At 47.1% G+C, this 14,249-nt stretch overlaps 1 protein-coding gene across 7 annotated transcripts in view; it reads right to left on the bottom strand.

Moving 5' to 3' along the window:
- MORN1 (MORN repeat containing 1) overlaps positions 1-14,249 on the bottom strand; it is a 145,015-nt gene that overhangs the window by 111,431 nt on the left and 19,335 nt on the right. For all 7 annotated transcript variants that reach the window (XR_004592479.3, XR_015730060.1, XR_004592481.3 and 4 more), the window contains 4 exons: positions 10,962-11,058; positions 9,457-9,567; positions 5,141-5,246; positions 1,397-1,548 (listed from right to left, as the gene is read on the bottom strand). Coding sequence is in view for 4 of the 7 variants with exons in the window: in XM_087879293.1 (XP_087735419.1) it covers positions 1,397-1,548; positions 5,141-5,246; positions 9,457-9,567; positions 10,962-11,058 (466 nt within the window). In the remaining 3 variants the exon portion in view is untranslated. The remainder of the gene's footprint in view (positions 1-1,396; positions 1,549-5,140; positions 5,247-9,456; positions 9,568-10,961; positions 11,059-14,249) is intronic.

Below are 14,249 nucleotides of genomic sequence, written 5' to 3'. Positions count from 1 at the left end.
TAATACAGGTAGTTCTTGACTTACGGTCCCGACTGAGCCTCAAAGTTATGTCGCTAAGCGAGACATTTGTTAAATGAGTTTTGCCCCGTTTTGTGATGCTTTCTTGCCACGGTTTGCTAAGCGAATCGCTGCAGTTGTTAGGTTAAAGTGACTCTTCAAAGTGACGCTTCCCCCTTGACTTTGCTTGTCAGAAGGTCGCAAAAGCTGAACACACGATCGCGGGATAGCGCGACCGTCATAAATATGAATTGGTTGCCAAGTGTCCTGAATTTTGATTACATGACTGCAGAGGTGCGGCAGCGGTTGTTAAGTGTGGGAAAACAGTTATAAGTCACTTTTTCAGTGCCATTGTGACTTCGAACGGTCACTAAAATGAACTGTTGCATGTCGAGGACTAGCTGTACAAAGCTCATTTGTCCCCCCCTGCTAAAAGGCCCCCTCTTCAAACTCGTGTCCGAACCTAAAAAGAGCTCTCGTCAGCCCCTTTCGCGCAGGCGGAATTCTTGTTCCATTAGTTATAGAATAACAGAGTTGGAAGGGACCTTGGAGGTCTTCTAGTCCAACCCCCTGCTTAGCCAGGAAACCCTACACCACTTCAGACAAAAGGTTATGCAATCTCCTCCGAAAAACTTCCAGTGTTGGAGCGTTCCCAACTTCTGGGAGGCAAGTTGTTCCACGGATTAATTAATTCCGCACTCTCCCCTCCGATCTGCATTTGAGTAAAACCTTCCTTTGGTCTGGATTTAAGCTCCGAAAGCAAAAAAGGCAGCTATGGTTGTTTCCTCCACCCTGATCTTATAAAACAGGCACTTGAAACAGAAATGGAGAAGGTTTCGAGTGTCTTAGCAGCGGAGTGAAAGGAAGGCTCGGAGTCGGGAGGAATTATCCCATTGACGTCTTGCCTCCTTGAGTGACAAGGAACCAGGCCGCGACAGAGCTCGAGTGACGCAAAGCTCAGGAGGCTGCCAAAACAGGATAGGGTTGGGTCTAGAGGCTGTCATGCCTTAGCTTGCAACTCAAGTGTCAGCGACCAAGTAACGCCACCTTTCTCCCCTAAGTGGTTTTTATTCTCTCTCTCTCTCTCTCTCCTTTTGAAAGACGGGGCATCGTTATTTGGCAGAAAGATCAGCTGAAATGAGCTCTTTTCTCCGTTTCAAAAGCAGGCTTGGACTGATCCAAGAACTCCCCCCCGAAGCTGTTTAATACATGGGTTTTTTTTTTCTCCCCCCTCAGGAATTTGGAAATCAAACTCTCTAATTTCTTCTGAAGGATGCCAGTGCAAACTTCACAGGCGCCCTTCAACTGTTCTCACAGCCGTCCATTAGCGTACAAAAGGCTCCACATATGATTTTTTTCCCCTCCCTGTCTCAAACCAACTTCATCGTGGTTTACTTACTGTCCTTTGTTTCAAGTCCCGGCTTTTTTTCGTGGGAGGTTACCGCTTCAGGCCCGGCGTGTCCTGATTTGCTGACAACTAGGGAAACGCTTTGCAGGGATTGGCTTGCAGACCTGACCAACTTCAAAGGGTAACTGGGACTCCCAAACTTCCTGCCAAAAGAAAAAAAGAAAACTAGAACCAAGACTGACTTGGGCACAGAAGTTAGGGTAGCAGGCCACAAACGCAAGACAGCTGATAGGATGTGAAAGGTTCAATGTTTCCCTGAGCTGGAAAAGGGAGGCTGGCCAGTTCTAGAGAGGCAGAGGATAAAGATCCTAGAGAGGAAGGTGGGAGGCAAATTAAAAAAAAAGCATAGCAACCGAAGTATTGAAGCGGGCAAGAGACAATGGATAAATGATTTCCTTGTTTTTGTTGTTCTGATTTATATTTCCTTTCCTTTCCTTCTTTCCTTTCCTTTCCTTTCCTTCCCATCCTTTCCTTTCCTTTCTTTCCCTCCCATCCTTTCCTTTCCTTTCCTTTCCCTCCCATCCTTTCCTTCTTTCCTTTCCTTTCCTTTCCTTTCCCTTTCTTTTTCCTCCCATCCTTTCCTTCTTTCCTTTCCTTTCCTTTCCTTTCCTTTCCTTTCCTTTCCTTTCCTTTCCTTTCCTTTCCTTTCCTTTCCTCCCATCCTTTCCCTCCCAACCTTTCCTTTCCTTTCCTTTTCTTTCCTTTGTTTCGGGTAGGTGACCCAAATAGAAGCCAGGTAGGATAGAAAGAATTTTTTTTTTTTCAGTTAAAGGTGATATGATTAAAAGTTACAATAAGTGATAGAAATAAGAGAAAGGGGAAGGTTAGCGTAGACGCTTTTAGATAATAAAGTAACAATAAGAGAAAACATGGAATAATTGAACAATGACAGATGGCAACTTATTATCATTGTGTATCATTATTAGAAATATAGAAGTTGATTGAATGTAATAACTATGATCAGTTTTAGTAGTTTTACTTGTGTTAGAATATATGACACAATAGGTGCCACACTGTTCACACATCGATTTGATATGTTTGTAAATAAATAAATAAATAAAACTTTTTAAAAAATAAGAGGGGCAGAGGGTTTTCTCAGTAAACTCTCCTCCAACAGAAGACATGTTCAAACTGGGAGATGGTTCTCATTGGCTGCTATTGGCCTCTTCGTGAGTAAAACAAGCCGAGGACAGATAGTGCCGCCTCTATAAAGATTTTTGAAAACAAGGTAGGTGGCTCGAACAGGCCGGGTGCGATGCCACACGTGCCAGGAGACATGGCTCTGCGTGCCACTTCGGCCACAGGTTCGCCATCACGGGGCTAACCGGTTTCTTGTGGAGAAGGGTCCAATTTTATTGGCTAACGCATTGTTGCTCCGAGCAAGATGGGCAATCCTTACAGGCAGGCAGACGGATGAACAATTGTGAGAACCTTGTTCAGCCAAATACCAGGTACTCCCCCCATAAAAACACAATTGTAATAAAAAAGATTGTGCAGAAATGGAAGAACTGGCACTAAAATGAAAAGAAGAAGAAGACACAGAGTATTTTCGAACGTGGGACTTGTTTTACAAATGGTTGGGTGGTAGAGGTAGAAATTAGGAGAGGGAGAAGTATTATTATATATAAATAAAATGATCCAGACAATACGCTGTTCACTAAGCACCCATGTATGTATTGTGAAAATATATAATTAAACTTTTAAAAGACACAAACACAATTCCCATCATTCTGGCAGGACCTTCTGCTCCATGGAGTAAAGCACTGCCTTAAAAAAATAACAGCGTTGGGAGGAACCTTGGAGGTCTTCTAGTCCAACCCCCTGCCCAGGCAGGAAACCCTACACCACTTCAGACAAAGGGTTATCCAACCTCTTCTTAAAAACTTCCAGTGTTGGAGCATTCACAACTTCTGGTGGCAAGCTGTTCCACGGATTAATTGTTCTAACTGTCAGGAAATTTCTCCTTAGTTCTAAGTTGCTTCTCTCCTTGATTAGTTTCCATCCGCTGCTTCTTGTCCTGCCCTCGGGTGCTTTGGAGAATAGACTTCCCACTCAGGGTTTTTACAGCCCAGTCTACTTGATGAACTGATGAGTTTTTTTTTTTCCAGGAAAGCATCGAAGTCTGTCTCTCCGGTGTTACAGCCTGCACAGATTTTCAGCTTCCCACCTCTGGGCAAGCAGGGGAGTGAGTTCCAAATTCAGCTGAGAGAAACAAAGCCCGGAGTCCCCGACCCAAAGTGGCTCTGAGCGTAGGAGAGATTCGCAAGCTGTCCGCGGCAAAAGGAAACTCAGATAATAGGCCAATTGAGCCAAGGTAGCCGGTCGTTTGGACTGAGAGCGCATTCAGAATTTGGAAAGCATGGGAGGGGGGTGAGCGCAGACCCAAAGTGCTGCCAAGGGAGAAGTTTCTATTCATAAAAAATCCATCACAGCGAGCACGGTTCCCAGCCACCCGCCAGGAAACATTCCTGGAAACAAATATTGCCAGAGAATAGTGCACTGCTTGGCACTGCTCCAGTTGTTTAATTATTTTAATTTTCAAAACCTTTTTAAAAGGCAGGCAGGCAGGCCAGGAGATACGAGAGCACCCTGAGGCTCGCGGGCACCAGGTTGCCCAGCCTGTGGAAAGCTATGGTTGGTTTCAAGAGTGGCCTGTTGGCAAAGTGACAGCAGCTTAGTTCAGGCAGATGCTAAGCCGTCAATCGTAGCTTGCAAGCCATAAGGTTGAAGTTCACCTCGAATGAAGGGTATAAAACGTATGAAAAATGGTTGCAGGAATTGGGGGTGTCTAGTTTGATGAAAAGAAAGATTAGGGGTGACAGGATAGCAGTCTTCCAATATCTCAGGGGCTGCCCCAAAGAAGAGGGAGTCAAGCTATTCTCCAAAGCACCAAAGAAGGCAGGACAAGAAGCAATGGGTGGAAACTCATCAAGGAGAGAAGCAACTTAGAACTAAGGAGAAATTTCCTGACAGTGAGAACAATTAACCAGTGGAACAACTTGTCACCGGAAGTTGTGAATGCTCCAACACTGGAAGTTTTTAAGAAGATGTTGGATAGCCCTTTGTCTGAAGTGGTGTAGGGTTTCCTGCCTAAGGAGGGGGTTGGATTAGAAGACCCCCAAGGCAATGGTGAAATCTATTTTTTTTACTACCGGTTCTGTGGGTGTGACTTGGTGGGCGTGGCAGGGGACGGATATTGCAAAATCTCCATTCCCTCCCCACTCTTGGGGGAAAGATATTGCAAAATCTTCATTCCCAACCCCACTCTGGGGCCAGCCCAGAGGTGGTATTTGCCGGTTCTCCGAACTGCTCAAAATTTCCGCTACCGGTTCTGCAGAACCTGTCAGAACCTGCTCGATTTCACCCCTGCTCCAATGTCCCTTCCAACTCTTGTTATTCTGTTAAATTTAAACAAAACAGTGCAGTAACAAGATTACGAAGGAGTGTTTGAGGAGATCGGGTAACCCACTCTGACGTTCTACTGCGGACGTTCAGATGGGTACTTTTCCTCATCCGATGGCGCTGCTCGGGTTTACTTGAAACCAGTGAGTGATGTTTGCAATCCCAGTACAAGGCGTCGCTGAATTAACCATCTGTGTCGTATTCGCCCAACTCTACATCAAGCATAACGTGGCTCGGAAGCTCCGGAGATCCAGAACGCGCCCGCAGGAAGCGGAAACCAAATTGTAGACTATAAGGAAGAGACAAACGCCTGACTTTCTCTCTGCCACTTACGAAAAATGTTGCTTCTCGGTGGCTTCCAACGATTCGTGGGAGCTGGTTTCGGGTAAGGTGATCTTTTTGATCCTGGCCGTAATCTCCAGCAATCGACCCCTTTCGCCTAATAAATCAAAGGACAAGGCATGATTTCAACTCCTGCTCTGCAGCTGGCTCTGAGGATCAAGGTTGGGTTCTACAGAGAAGCGAAGATCCCTGGAAGCATCGTATTTGGGACGCTCCTAAGCATGAGTAGAAGGTTAATTGTCTCTCGGGAGCCAGCACTGTGTAAAGATTTAGAACAGAGAATTTGTATGTATAGGTCAGGTGTCAGCAACCTGCGGCTCTGGAGCTGCATGAGGCTCTTTGGGCCCTCTGCTGTGGCTCCCTGTCCGGTGAACCCACCACTGACTGGCCCTGCCCCTCACCCTCCCCTCCCAGTCACTCCTCGCCTGGCCTGAGAAGGTAAGGGCAACAGCGGGTGATGGAGAAGCGGCCGGGGCAGAGACAGAGAGATACAGAGAGAGGGGGAGAGAGAGAGAGAGACATAGAGAGGTACAGAGAGAGGGGGAGAGAGAGACATAGAGAGGGGGGGAGAGAGAGACAGAGATACAGAGAGAGGGGGAGAGAGAGACATAGAGAGGGGGGAGAGAGACAGAGATACAGAGAGAGGGGGAGAGAGAGAGACAGAGATACAGAGAGAGGGGGAGAGAGAGAGAGAGACATAGAGAGGGGGGAGAGAGACAGAGATACAGAGAGAGGGGGAGAGAGAGAGACAGAGATACAGAGAGAGGGGGAGAGAGAGAGAGAGACATAGAGAGGTACAGAGAGAGGGGGAGAGAGAGACATAGAGAGGGGGGGAGAGAGAGACAGAGATACAGAGAGAGGGGGAGAGAGAGACATAGAGAGGGGGGAGAGAGACAGAGATACAGAGAGAGGGGGAGAGAGAGAGACAGAGATACAGAGAGAGGGGGGGAGAGAGAGACAGAGATACAGAGAGAGGGGGAGAGAGAGACATAGAGAGGGGGGAGAGAGACAGAGATACAGAGAGAGGGGGAGAGAGAGAGACAGAGATACAGAGAGAGGGGGAGAGAGAGAGAGAGACATAGAGAGGGGGGAGAGAGACAGAGATACAGAGAGAGGGGGAGAGAGAGAGACAGAGATACAGAGAGAGGGGGAGAGAGAGAGAGAGACATAGAGAGGTACAGAGAGAGGGGGAGAGAGAGACATAGAGAGGGGGGGAGAGAGAGACAGAGATACAGAGAGAGGGGGAGAGAGAGACATAGAGAGGGGGGAGAGAGACAGAGATACAGAGAGAGGGGGAGAGAGAGAGACAGAGATACAGAGAGAGGGGGGGAGAGAGAGACAGAGATACAGAGAGAGGGGGAGAGAGAGACATAGAGAGGGGGGAGAGAGACAGAGATACAGAGAGAGGGGGAGAGAGAGAGACAGAGATACAGAGAGAGGGGGAGAGAGAGACATAGAGAGGGGGGAGAGAGACAGAGATACAGAGAGAGGGGGAGAGAGAGAGACATAAAGAGATACAGAGAGAGGGGGAGAGAGACATAGAGAGGGGGGGAGAGACAGACAGAGAGAGATACAGAGAGAAGGGGAGAGAGAGACATAGGGGGGAGAGAGAGACAGAGAGAGGGGGAGAGAGAGAAACATAAGAGAGATACAGAGAGTGGGTGAGAGAGAGACATAGATACAGAGAGAGGGGGAGAGAGAGAGAGACATAATCTGGATGCAGGGCAATTGGTTCATATTTATGACGGTCATAGTATCTCGGGGTCACGTGATCCCTTTTTGCGACCTTCCGACAAGCAGAATCCACGGGGAAAGCCGGATTCACTCAACCACCAGGTTACTAGCTTAACAACTGCCACGATTCACTTAACAACCGTGGCAAGAAAGGTCGTAAAATGCAGCAAAATTCATTGAACAGCTTTTCTCACTGGCAACAGAATGTCTGGGTTCAATTGTGGTCGTAAGTCAAGGACTGCATGTAACGGCGGTTCGAAATTTACAACAGCACTGAAGAAAAGTGACCGGTTTTCACACTTGTGACCGTTTCACTATCCCTATAGTCACATGGAGTGCTTGGCAACCGGCATGTATTTCTGATCTTGGGACTGTCACCTGCAACCTTCTAGGAAACTGCTAACAAGCAAATATGGGGAATCAGATTCGCTTAACGACCGCATGATGACTCACTTAAGAACTTCCGCGATTCCCTCAACCATGGCAAAACAGGTGGTAAAATGGGACGCGGCTGATTTTTAACCACTGTCTTGCTTAGCAATAGAGATTTGGGGCTGAACTGTGATTGTAAGTCAAGCACCGTACTAGCTACATAAACAGATGGTAAACCCCACTCCTTTGTAGCACTGATGATGTTACCTCATTTGGTAATGAGACGTCTGCAAGAAAAACAACCACACAAAGATGGATCGCACAACATCTGCCTTTTACCGGTTTTGAATTTCTTCCTATTTAGTTTCAACAGATGCTCTCAGGGATTAATGTGGTGGAAGAAGAAAAAAAGAATCCGTCGGCCATGCTCTGTCTGGAAGACACATGCAACCGAATCCAAACAACGGGTAGAATAAACTCCACGGGTCCCAGAATGATCTCCTAGCCTGGGACATCCTGTTTCCAATGCTCTTTTAGGACAACCCATCTTTCTCCCTAAGGCTTCTACCATATATTTCTATGTCAAGCAAAGCATGTTTCCACTCAAACGCTACAGCCAAAAGATGGAAGGAGATCGTTTTCCCACGGGACGAAATCAGAACGTGGTCCAATTTTATTTTATTTTATTTTTTAAAGGGGAGAAGAGAGGAGGAGGAGGAGAAGCAACACAAACAGCGCATTCCACGATAAAAGCCCACCAAACAGAACCGTCACCCGGAAAAACGTAGGCAGCTTAACAGTCATTTAATTACCACCACCTGCTACAGGCAACCTTGACTTCTCCGGCAGTAATTTAAAACAAAACAGGTTTACAAGGTCCGTGCGAGTCTTCTGCAATCAACAGAAAACTTTTCTAACATCAAGGCTTCCCTTGGAGCTTTAAAAAGGCTCTTTTTTTTCTCCCCCCACCCTTTTTTTTAAAAAAGAAAATAGCAATCAATAATTAGCAAAGAGCTAAGATGGAATCTTAGAAACAAGCATAGCTGTGGTTATCCAGGAAATCAGAGGTGGTATTCAGCCGGTTCTGGCGAACCTGGGGAGGGTGAAAAACAGCCATTCCAGTCCCACCGGAAGTCAGGAAATGGGCCATTTCTGGCCTCTGGGGGTGGGGGGGGAGGCTGTTTTTGCCCTCCCCAGGCTCCAAGAAAGCCTCTGGAGGCTGGGGAGGGTGATAAACGGGCCTACCGTGCCATTGCATGCCAAAAGCAGGGAGCGGGGGGGGGGTGTCATGCGTGCGTGCGCGGGGTGCATTGAATTATGGGTGTGGGCACGTGTGCGACCCCTACATACTCCCCCTGCTTTTGGCACACGACGGCAAAAAGGTTAGCCATCACCGACCTAAGTTGATTTTGGCTTTGAATTGCCCAATGTCTAATCTGATCATTTGTACACAGGCTCACTGTTAACTCCGATTTTAGGAAGTGGAAAGCTGTGGAATTGTTTACCTGTGAAGAATGAAAACTTGGGCAGGAAACAAGACATGGGAAAGAAGATGTCTGTGTCCATCTGGACACATCCTGGGATTGAAAATGTCCATCAGTCTCAAAAGGTTTGAATTAAAATGGCAGCCCTGCTGCAATTTCCCACAAAGCTACCCTTTTGCCTTCTTTCTTAGGGAATGGATGTCTTTCACTGTCCCAGAATGGAGACGGGGGTTACAGATAGTCAAAAAAAAAAAAAAGATTTATTTATTTTTTTAATGGGTTTGACAATTTTGACACACTTGACAACTTTCATGAAGACAGATGAAGAATTGGGTATGTCTAGTCTAGTAAAAAGAAGGCCTAGGGAAGATATGATAGCAGTGTTCCAGTATTTGAGGGACTGCCCCAAAGAAGAGAGGGGTCAAGCTATTTTCCAAAACACCAGAAGTCAGGACAAGAAACAATGGATGGAAACTAATCAAGGAGAGAAGCAACCTGGAATTAAGGAGAAACTTCCTAATGGGAAGGACAATTAACCAGTGGAACAGCTTGCCACCAGAAGTTTTAGGTGCTTTAAATCACTGGATGTTTTCAAAAAGAAACTGGACAGCCACCTGTCTGGAACGGTATAGAAACCAAAAGGGCTATTTTTTTTTGTCACCCATAGAAATTATTTTACAGAGTCCCGCAAAGATTCCAAAAAAAAAGCATTCTTACTTTTAGAAACCTCTCCGTTATCGGTCTGCAGCTGGATGTGAAAAGTAAGAACCGATCCTAGACTTGCGTCTATCACCTCTGGCCCTATAATCGCCATTGTCTTCGCTTGCCCTGCAAAATGTTCAACAGACCTTGGTGGTTAGCGCTCCTGAAAAAGACCAGCTGGGACATTTAAACATCATTCTCTTTTCGAAAAGTAGGCATCCGGGACAGAAGATTGGCAGAATGTTTCCCGCAAGAGCGAGCCTCGAAACGCAGGCAATGAATAGAGCGTATTTTGTAGCAAAGGTATGCATTGTTGTCTATTCTGGTTTACTTCAAATGAAAGCTTCATTTCTCTAAAGTTTAGGAGAGGGGAATGAAATTAGTTTCATAGCGGCTTCCGCCTGGTTGCGGAAATCGTTTTCTTTAGACAGAAGGTGCCTTGGCAAAGCTGAATAGGTGTCGGTGTGTCCTTTCTTTTAAACATTTTTTTTTTTTTAATTTGATTTATATGCCGCCCTTCTCCGAAGACTCAGGGCGGCTTACAATGTACTCAGCAATAGCCTTCATCCTTTTGTATTTTTATACAAAGTAGCTTATTGCCCCCACAAACTGGGTCCTCATTTCACCTACCTTAGAAAGGATGGAAGGCTGAGTCAACCTTGAGCCTTGGCGAGATTCGAACCCTGCAATAATTGCAGGCAGCTGGTCTTAATAACCAGCTTAATAACAGGGTGCCTTAAACCCCTGTACTACCAAGGCTCTTGTTGTCCCACTTACACTACGTGAAGACCAGGGGTGAAATGCTCCCGGTTCGGACCGGATCACCCGATTTTTTACTTTTAAAAGCATTTTTTCTACAACCTCTTCGGCCAAAGAGGTTGTAAAAAAAAATGCTTTTAAAAGGCTCTGACGATCCCAGTGGTGAGTTGCCATTTCCTCTGCTTTCCTCCACGCGCCCCAAAAATAATAAGACTTCTCCGAAAATAAGGCCAAGCGCTTATTTCTGGGTTCAAACAAATATAAGACAGAATTTTATTTTCGGGGAAACATGGTATCTTTTCTATCTTATCTCTCTATTTATCTACCTGCTTACCTATCTGATTTCTATCTATCTATTTATCCATCCATCCATTTATCTATCTTCTCTACTTCTCTATCTTCCCCACCTACCTACCTATGCTACGATACTGTCCATCAAAGGGATCCCCAGCCAAGATCACCACAAACTCCTGGCTATTTTCCTAAAGTTTCCTTTTCTTTTCCCGAGGCACGAAGTGGGAATCATGTGTGAAAAGAGCAGCATTTCAACTGAGGCTTCTGAGCTGTGCCCGCTGCCTCTCCCTGGCCTACACAACTCCCCACCCCCATTGTGGGTTCGCTGCTGCTTTTCAACTCTTTGGCCTGACAAGTTCGGAGAGCAGAATTGATGCCGACGCTACACAAATCAAATCAAGGGAAAGGCAGGGCATTATTCCGGGGGTCTCATTACGAACCAAACTGCATAAATCCAGAGCACGTACCAAGAGGGGAGCCGTTATGCCAGAGGCCGTCATAGATGACGCCCGAACAATGGATCATACAGCCTTGTCCATTGAACATATCGTTTCTCCATTGTCCCTTCAAACAGATAAAAGGGGAGGGGGGGAGAGGATGAATGAATGAATGAATGAATGAATGAAACAGGACAAAAGAAAGAAAGCGAGCATCGGGTTTCAGACTTGGATGGTAACTCTAGAAGAAAGAAAGAAAGAAAAAAAGGATTAGGCTAAACACGTCCAAGTGGGTGGTTATAAAATAGCCAGGAGAGGGACTGGTTGGGTCTTTTAAAAGGTAAAGGTTCCTCTCGCACATATGAGCTTGTCGATCGAAAGGTCGGCAGTTCAGCGGTTCGAATCCCGAGTGCCGCGTAACGGAGTGAGCTCCTGTGACTTGTCCCAGCTTCTGCCAACCTAGCAGTTCGAAAGCACGTACAAAAAAAATGCAAGTAGAAAAATAGGGACCAGCAACAGCGTTCCATGCGCCTTTGGCGTTGAGTCATGACGGCCACATGATCACGGAGGCGTCTTCGGACAGCGCTGGCTCTTTGGCTTTGAAACGGAGATGAGCACCGCCCCCTAGAGTCGGGAACGACCAGCACATATGTGTGAGGGGAACCTTTACCTTTAGAGGAGAACGACGACCACAGGGGTCCTCGTGAGATTGTGACAGGCCCACACAATCCGAATGGCGCCCAAGAGAGCCAGAAAAACCTAAGCGTGGGAGGCGATTCCCTCTTTGCCTCCCCTGGGCGAGTCACTTCACCAGCCAGAAGAGGGTCAGCCAGCCGCGGCTTCTCTGGCAACGGCATGTGGCAAATTCAAGACCGGCGGGGCGGGCGGGCAGGCTGGCGCATGGGTGGGTGCGCAGGAGAGTGACAGCCGGGATCCAGGCGCTGAACGGCTGACGGAAGGGTGGCTCTCGTGTGGAACAAAGTGCTACTATGACTCTAAATTTATCCGAGCTGCCAGCAAATCCCAGATGGATCCGAAAGACTCAAACGTTCTGCCACCCGCTCACAACAAGTTGTCTCCCAAAATAGTGGGAGGGGGAGGCGGGGAGGAAATGCCGTGGGGAGAGGAGGGGAAGCAGCTGCCCAAGCCATTGAAAAGCAAGCACGAGTGGGGGGGGGGGAAGATTCAGCAAGTGGGATCCTTCTGGTTTCTCCCTCCCACAATCGCTCTTCTCCCAGCCTTCCAAAGAAATCACTCACACGCCTGCTGCCAAGAATAAGCTGTGGCTCCTGTATAAGTATGCACACACGTGTGCACATATGTGCACCATCTCAGGTGCTCAGGAAGCTCAGGAGGAAGAGGTTGACATGTTCCTATGGGGCCACACTTCTTATTTATTCCTCTCCAGGCGGAGTCCCATTCCGGTACGTGGGGAGTGCAGTGACCTTGTCTCTTGGGATGGACTTAATGATTGGCAGGCGAAGCGATTTAAAAAGAAGACTTGAGGGGGCAGGTCAGGTGACGTAAGCTCAGGCAACCATGATGGATTCAACAAACCAGGTTTAATCAAACCAGGGCTTAGTATAATCTTGTCAAGGCCAACCGGGGGCTACATAGCCTCCGGGGGGGGGGGGGGCTCTAGGATATTTCAAGGGTGCCATAGGTGAAAAACAGGTCAGGAGGGGAGGTCCATGGCAGCTGCTGAGGGAGATGGGCAGTTAAGAAACACGAAATGTAAGTAAGTAATTAAATAAGTAAACCAGTTGTACTAATAAAGAATATTTGTAGCTCGGGGTTGACATGGCGCTCTCTGAGCTTGCTTGCTTTCTTTCAGACGTTTTATTACCCAAACAGGGAACATCATCAGTGCTAGGGGGGGAGGAGGGAAGAGGGCTGTGGGGTCCTTGGTGCTCTCCAAGTTTGCTTGTTTACTTAAGTAACACCACTAGCACTGATGATGCTACCTACCGTGTTTCCCCGAAAATAAGACCCTGTCTTATATTTTTTGGAACCCTGAAATAAGCGCTTGGCCTTATTGCCATGCACCCAAAAAGCCCGATTGGGCTTATTATCAGGGGATAATTTGGGGGGGGGGGACAAGGTATCTATCTATCTATCTATCTATCTATCTATCTATCTATCTATCTATCCATCCATCCATCTATCCATCCACCCACCCATATCTATCTATCCATCCATCCATCTATCCATATCTATCTATCTATCTATCTATCTATCTATCTATCTATCTATCTATCTATCTATCCATCCATCCATCCATCCATCCATCCATCCATCCATCCATCTATCTATCTATCTATCTATCTATCTATCTATCTATCTGTGTTTCCCCGAAAATAAGACCCTGTCTTATATTTTTTTGAACCTTGAAATAAGCGCTTGGCCTTACTGCCATGCGCTCAAAAAGCCCGATTGGGCTTATTATCAAGGGATGTCTTATTTTCGGGGAAACAGGATAGTTTGGCAATGAAACATCTGCAAGAAAGCAAGAAAGCTCAGAGAGCACCAAGGACCCCACCTAAATAAGTTGTATTAGGCTGCGAACACTATTGTGTTGATGCCATTGTTCCAGGCCCATATCTTGTAATGAGACCTGGGCACAGAAGAAAAACACGGTCAGAAGAGGGGCAAAAATGGTTAAGCAATCCTGGTGTGAAGTAGCTTGTCTTTGGCCAGTTTGTTAGTTTCCCCCTGTGGGCATGCCATGAATTTTAAAAAGGCCAAAGTATAGGAGGCTTCAAGCATTGCTAACCTTGGTAGAGCATTCCTCCTTTGCCGGCTAGCAGCTTTGAGTGTCGGGTGGACTCAAGCTGTGTGGCTAGTTTAAGATATTCCATATGCTGGAGGATCCCAGGATGTGGGTTAATTCGAGAATCAGGCCCAATGCCTGTCTGTGGAAACCCAGATCAACATCTGCTGCTTACATCAGACCAGAAATGGACCCAAGGCAGGAATAAAATCCATCCCTCCCACCCAGAAACGGGTTTTTACATCAGCAATGCAAGCCAGGCAACCTCTTAAGAGGCCGTACCGTTAAGACAGCTTGGCGAACTAGCATGGATGGCTTGTGGGGTGGGATTTCTGGCTGGGAACGAGGCAATCCTGGAAGAAGGGGAGGGGGAGACAGGTCCCGGGGCCTTGTATCCCAATCCATTCTGAGACCCTCCTTGCAGTTTGGCCTTTAGCCCCGCCGAAAGGAAGGCGGCTGCGTCCTCGCGAGGCAGCCAGTTGGCCTGGAGGACGCGCACCCATCAGCGACAGACTGCCTGTGGGAAAAGAGCCAGCCGGCGCATCACC

This window comes from Pantherophis guttatus, chromosome 15 (genome assembly GCF_059756535.1).
Source record: "Pantherophis guttatus breed Tessera chromosome 15, ASM5975653v1, whole genome shotgun sequence".
NCBI classification, from domain to species: Eukaryota; Metazoa; Chordata; class Lepidosauria; order Squamata; family Colubridae; genus Pantherophis; species Pantherophis guttatus.
This window is presented reverse-complemented; position numbering and strand designations above follow the sequence as displayed.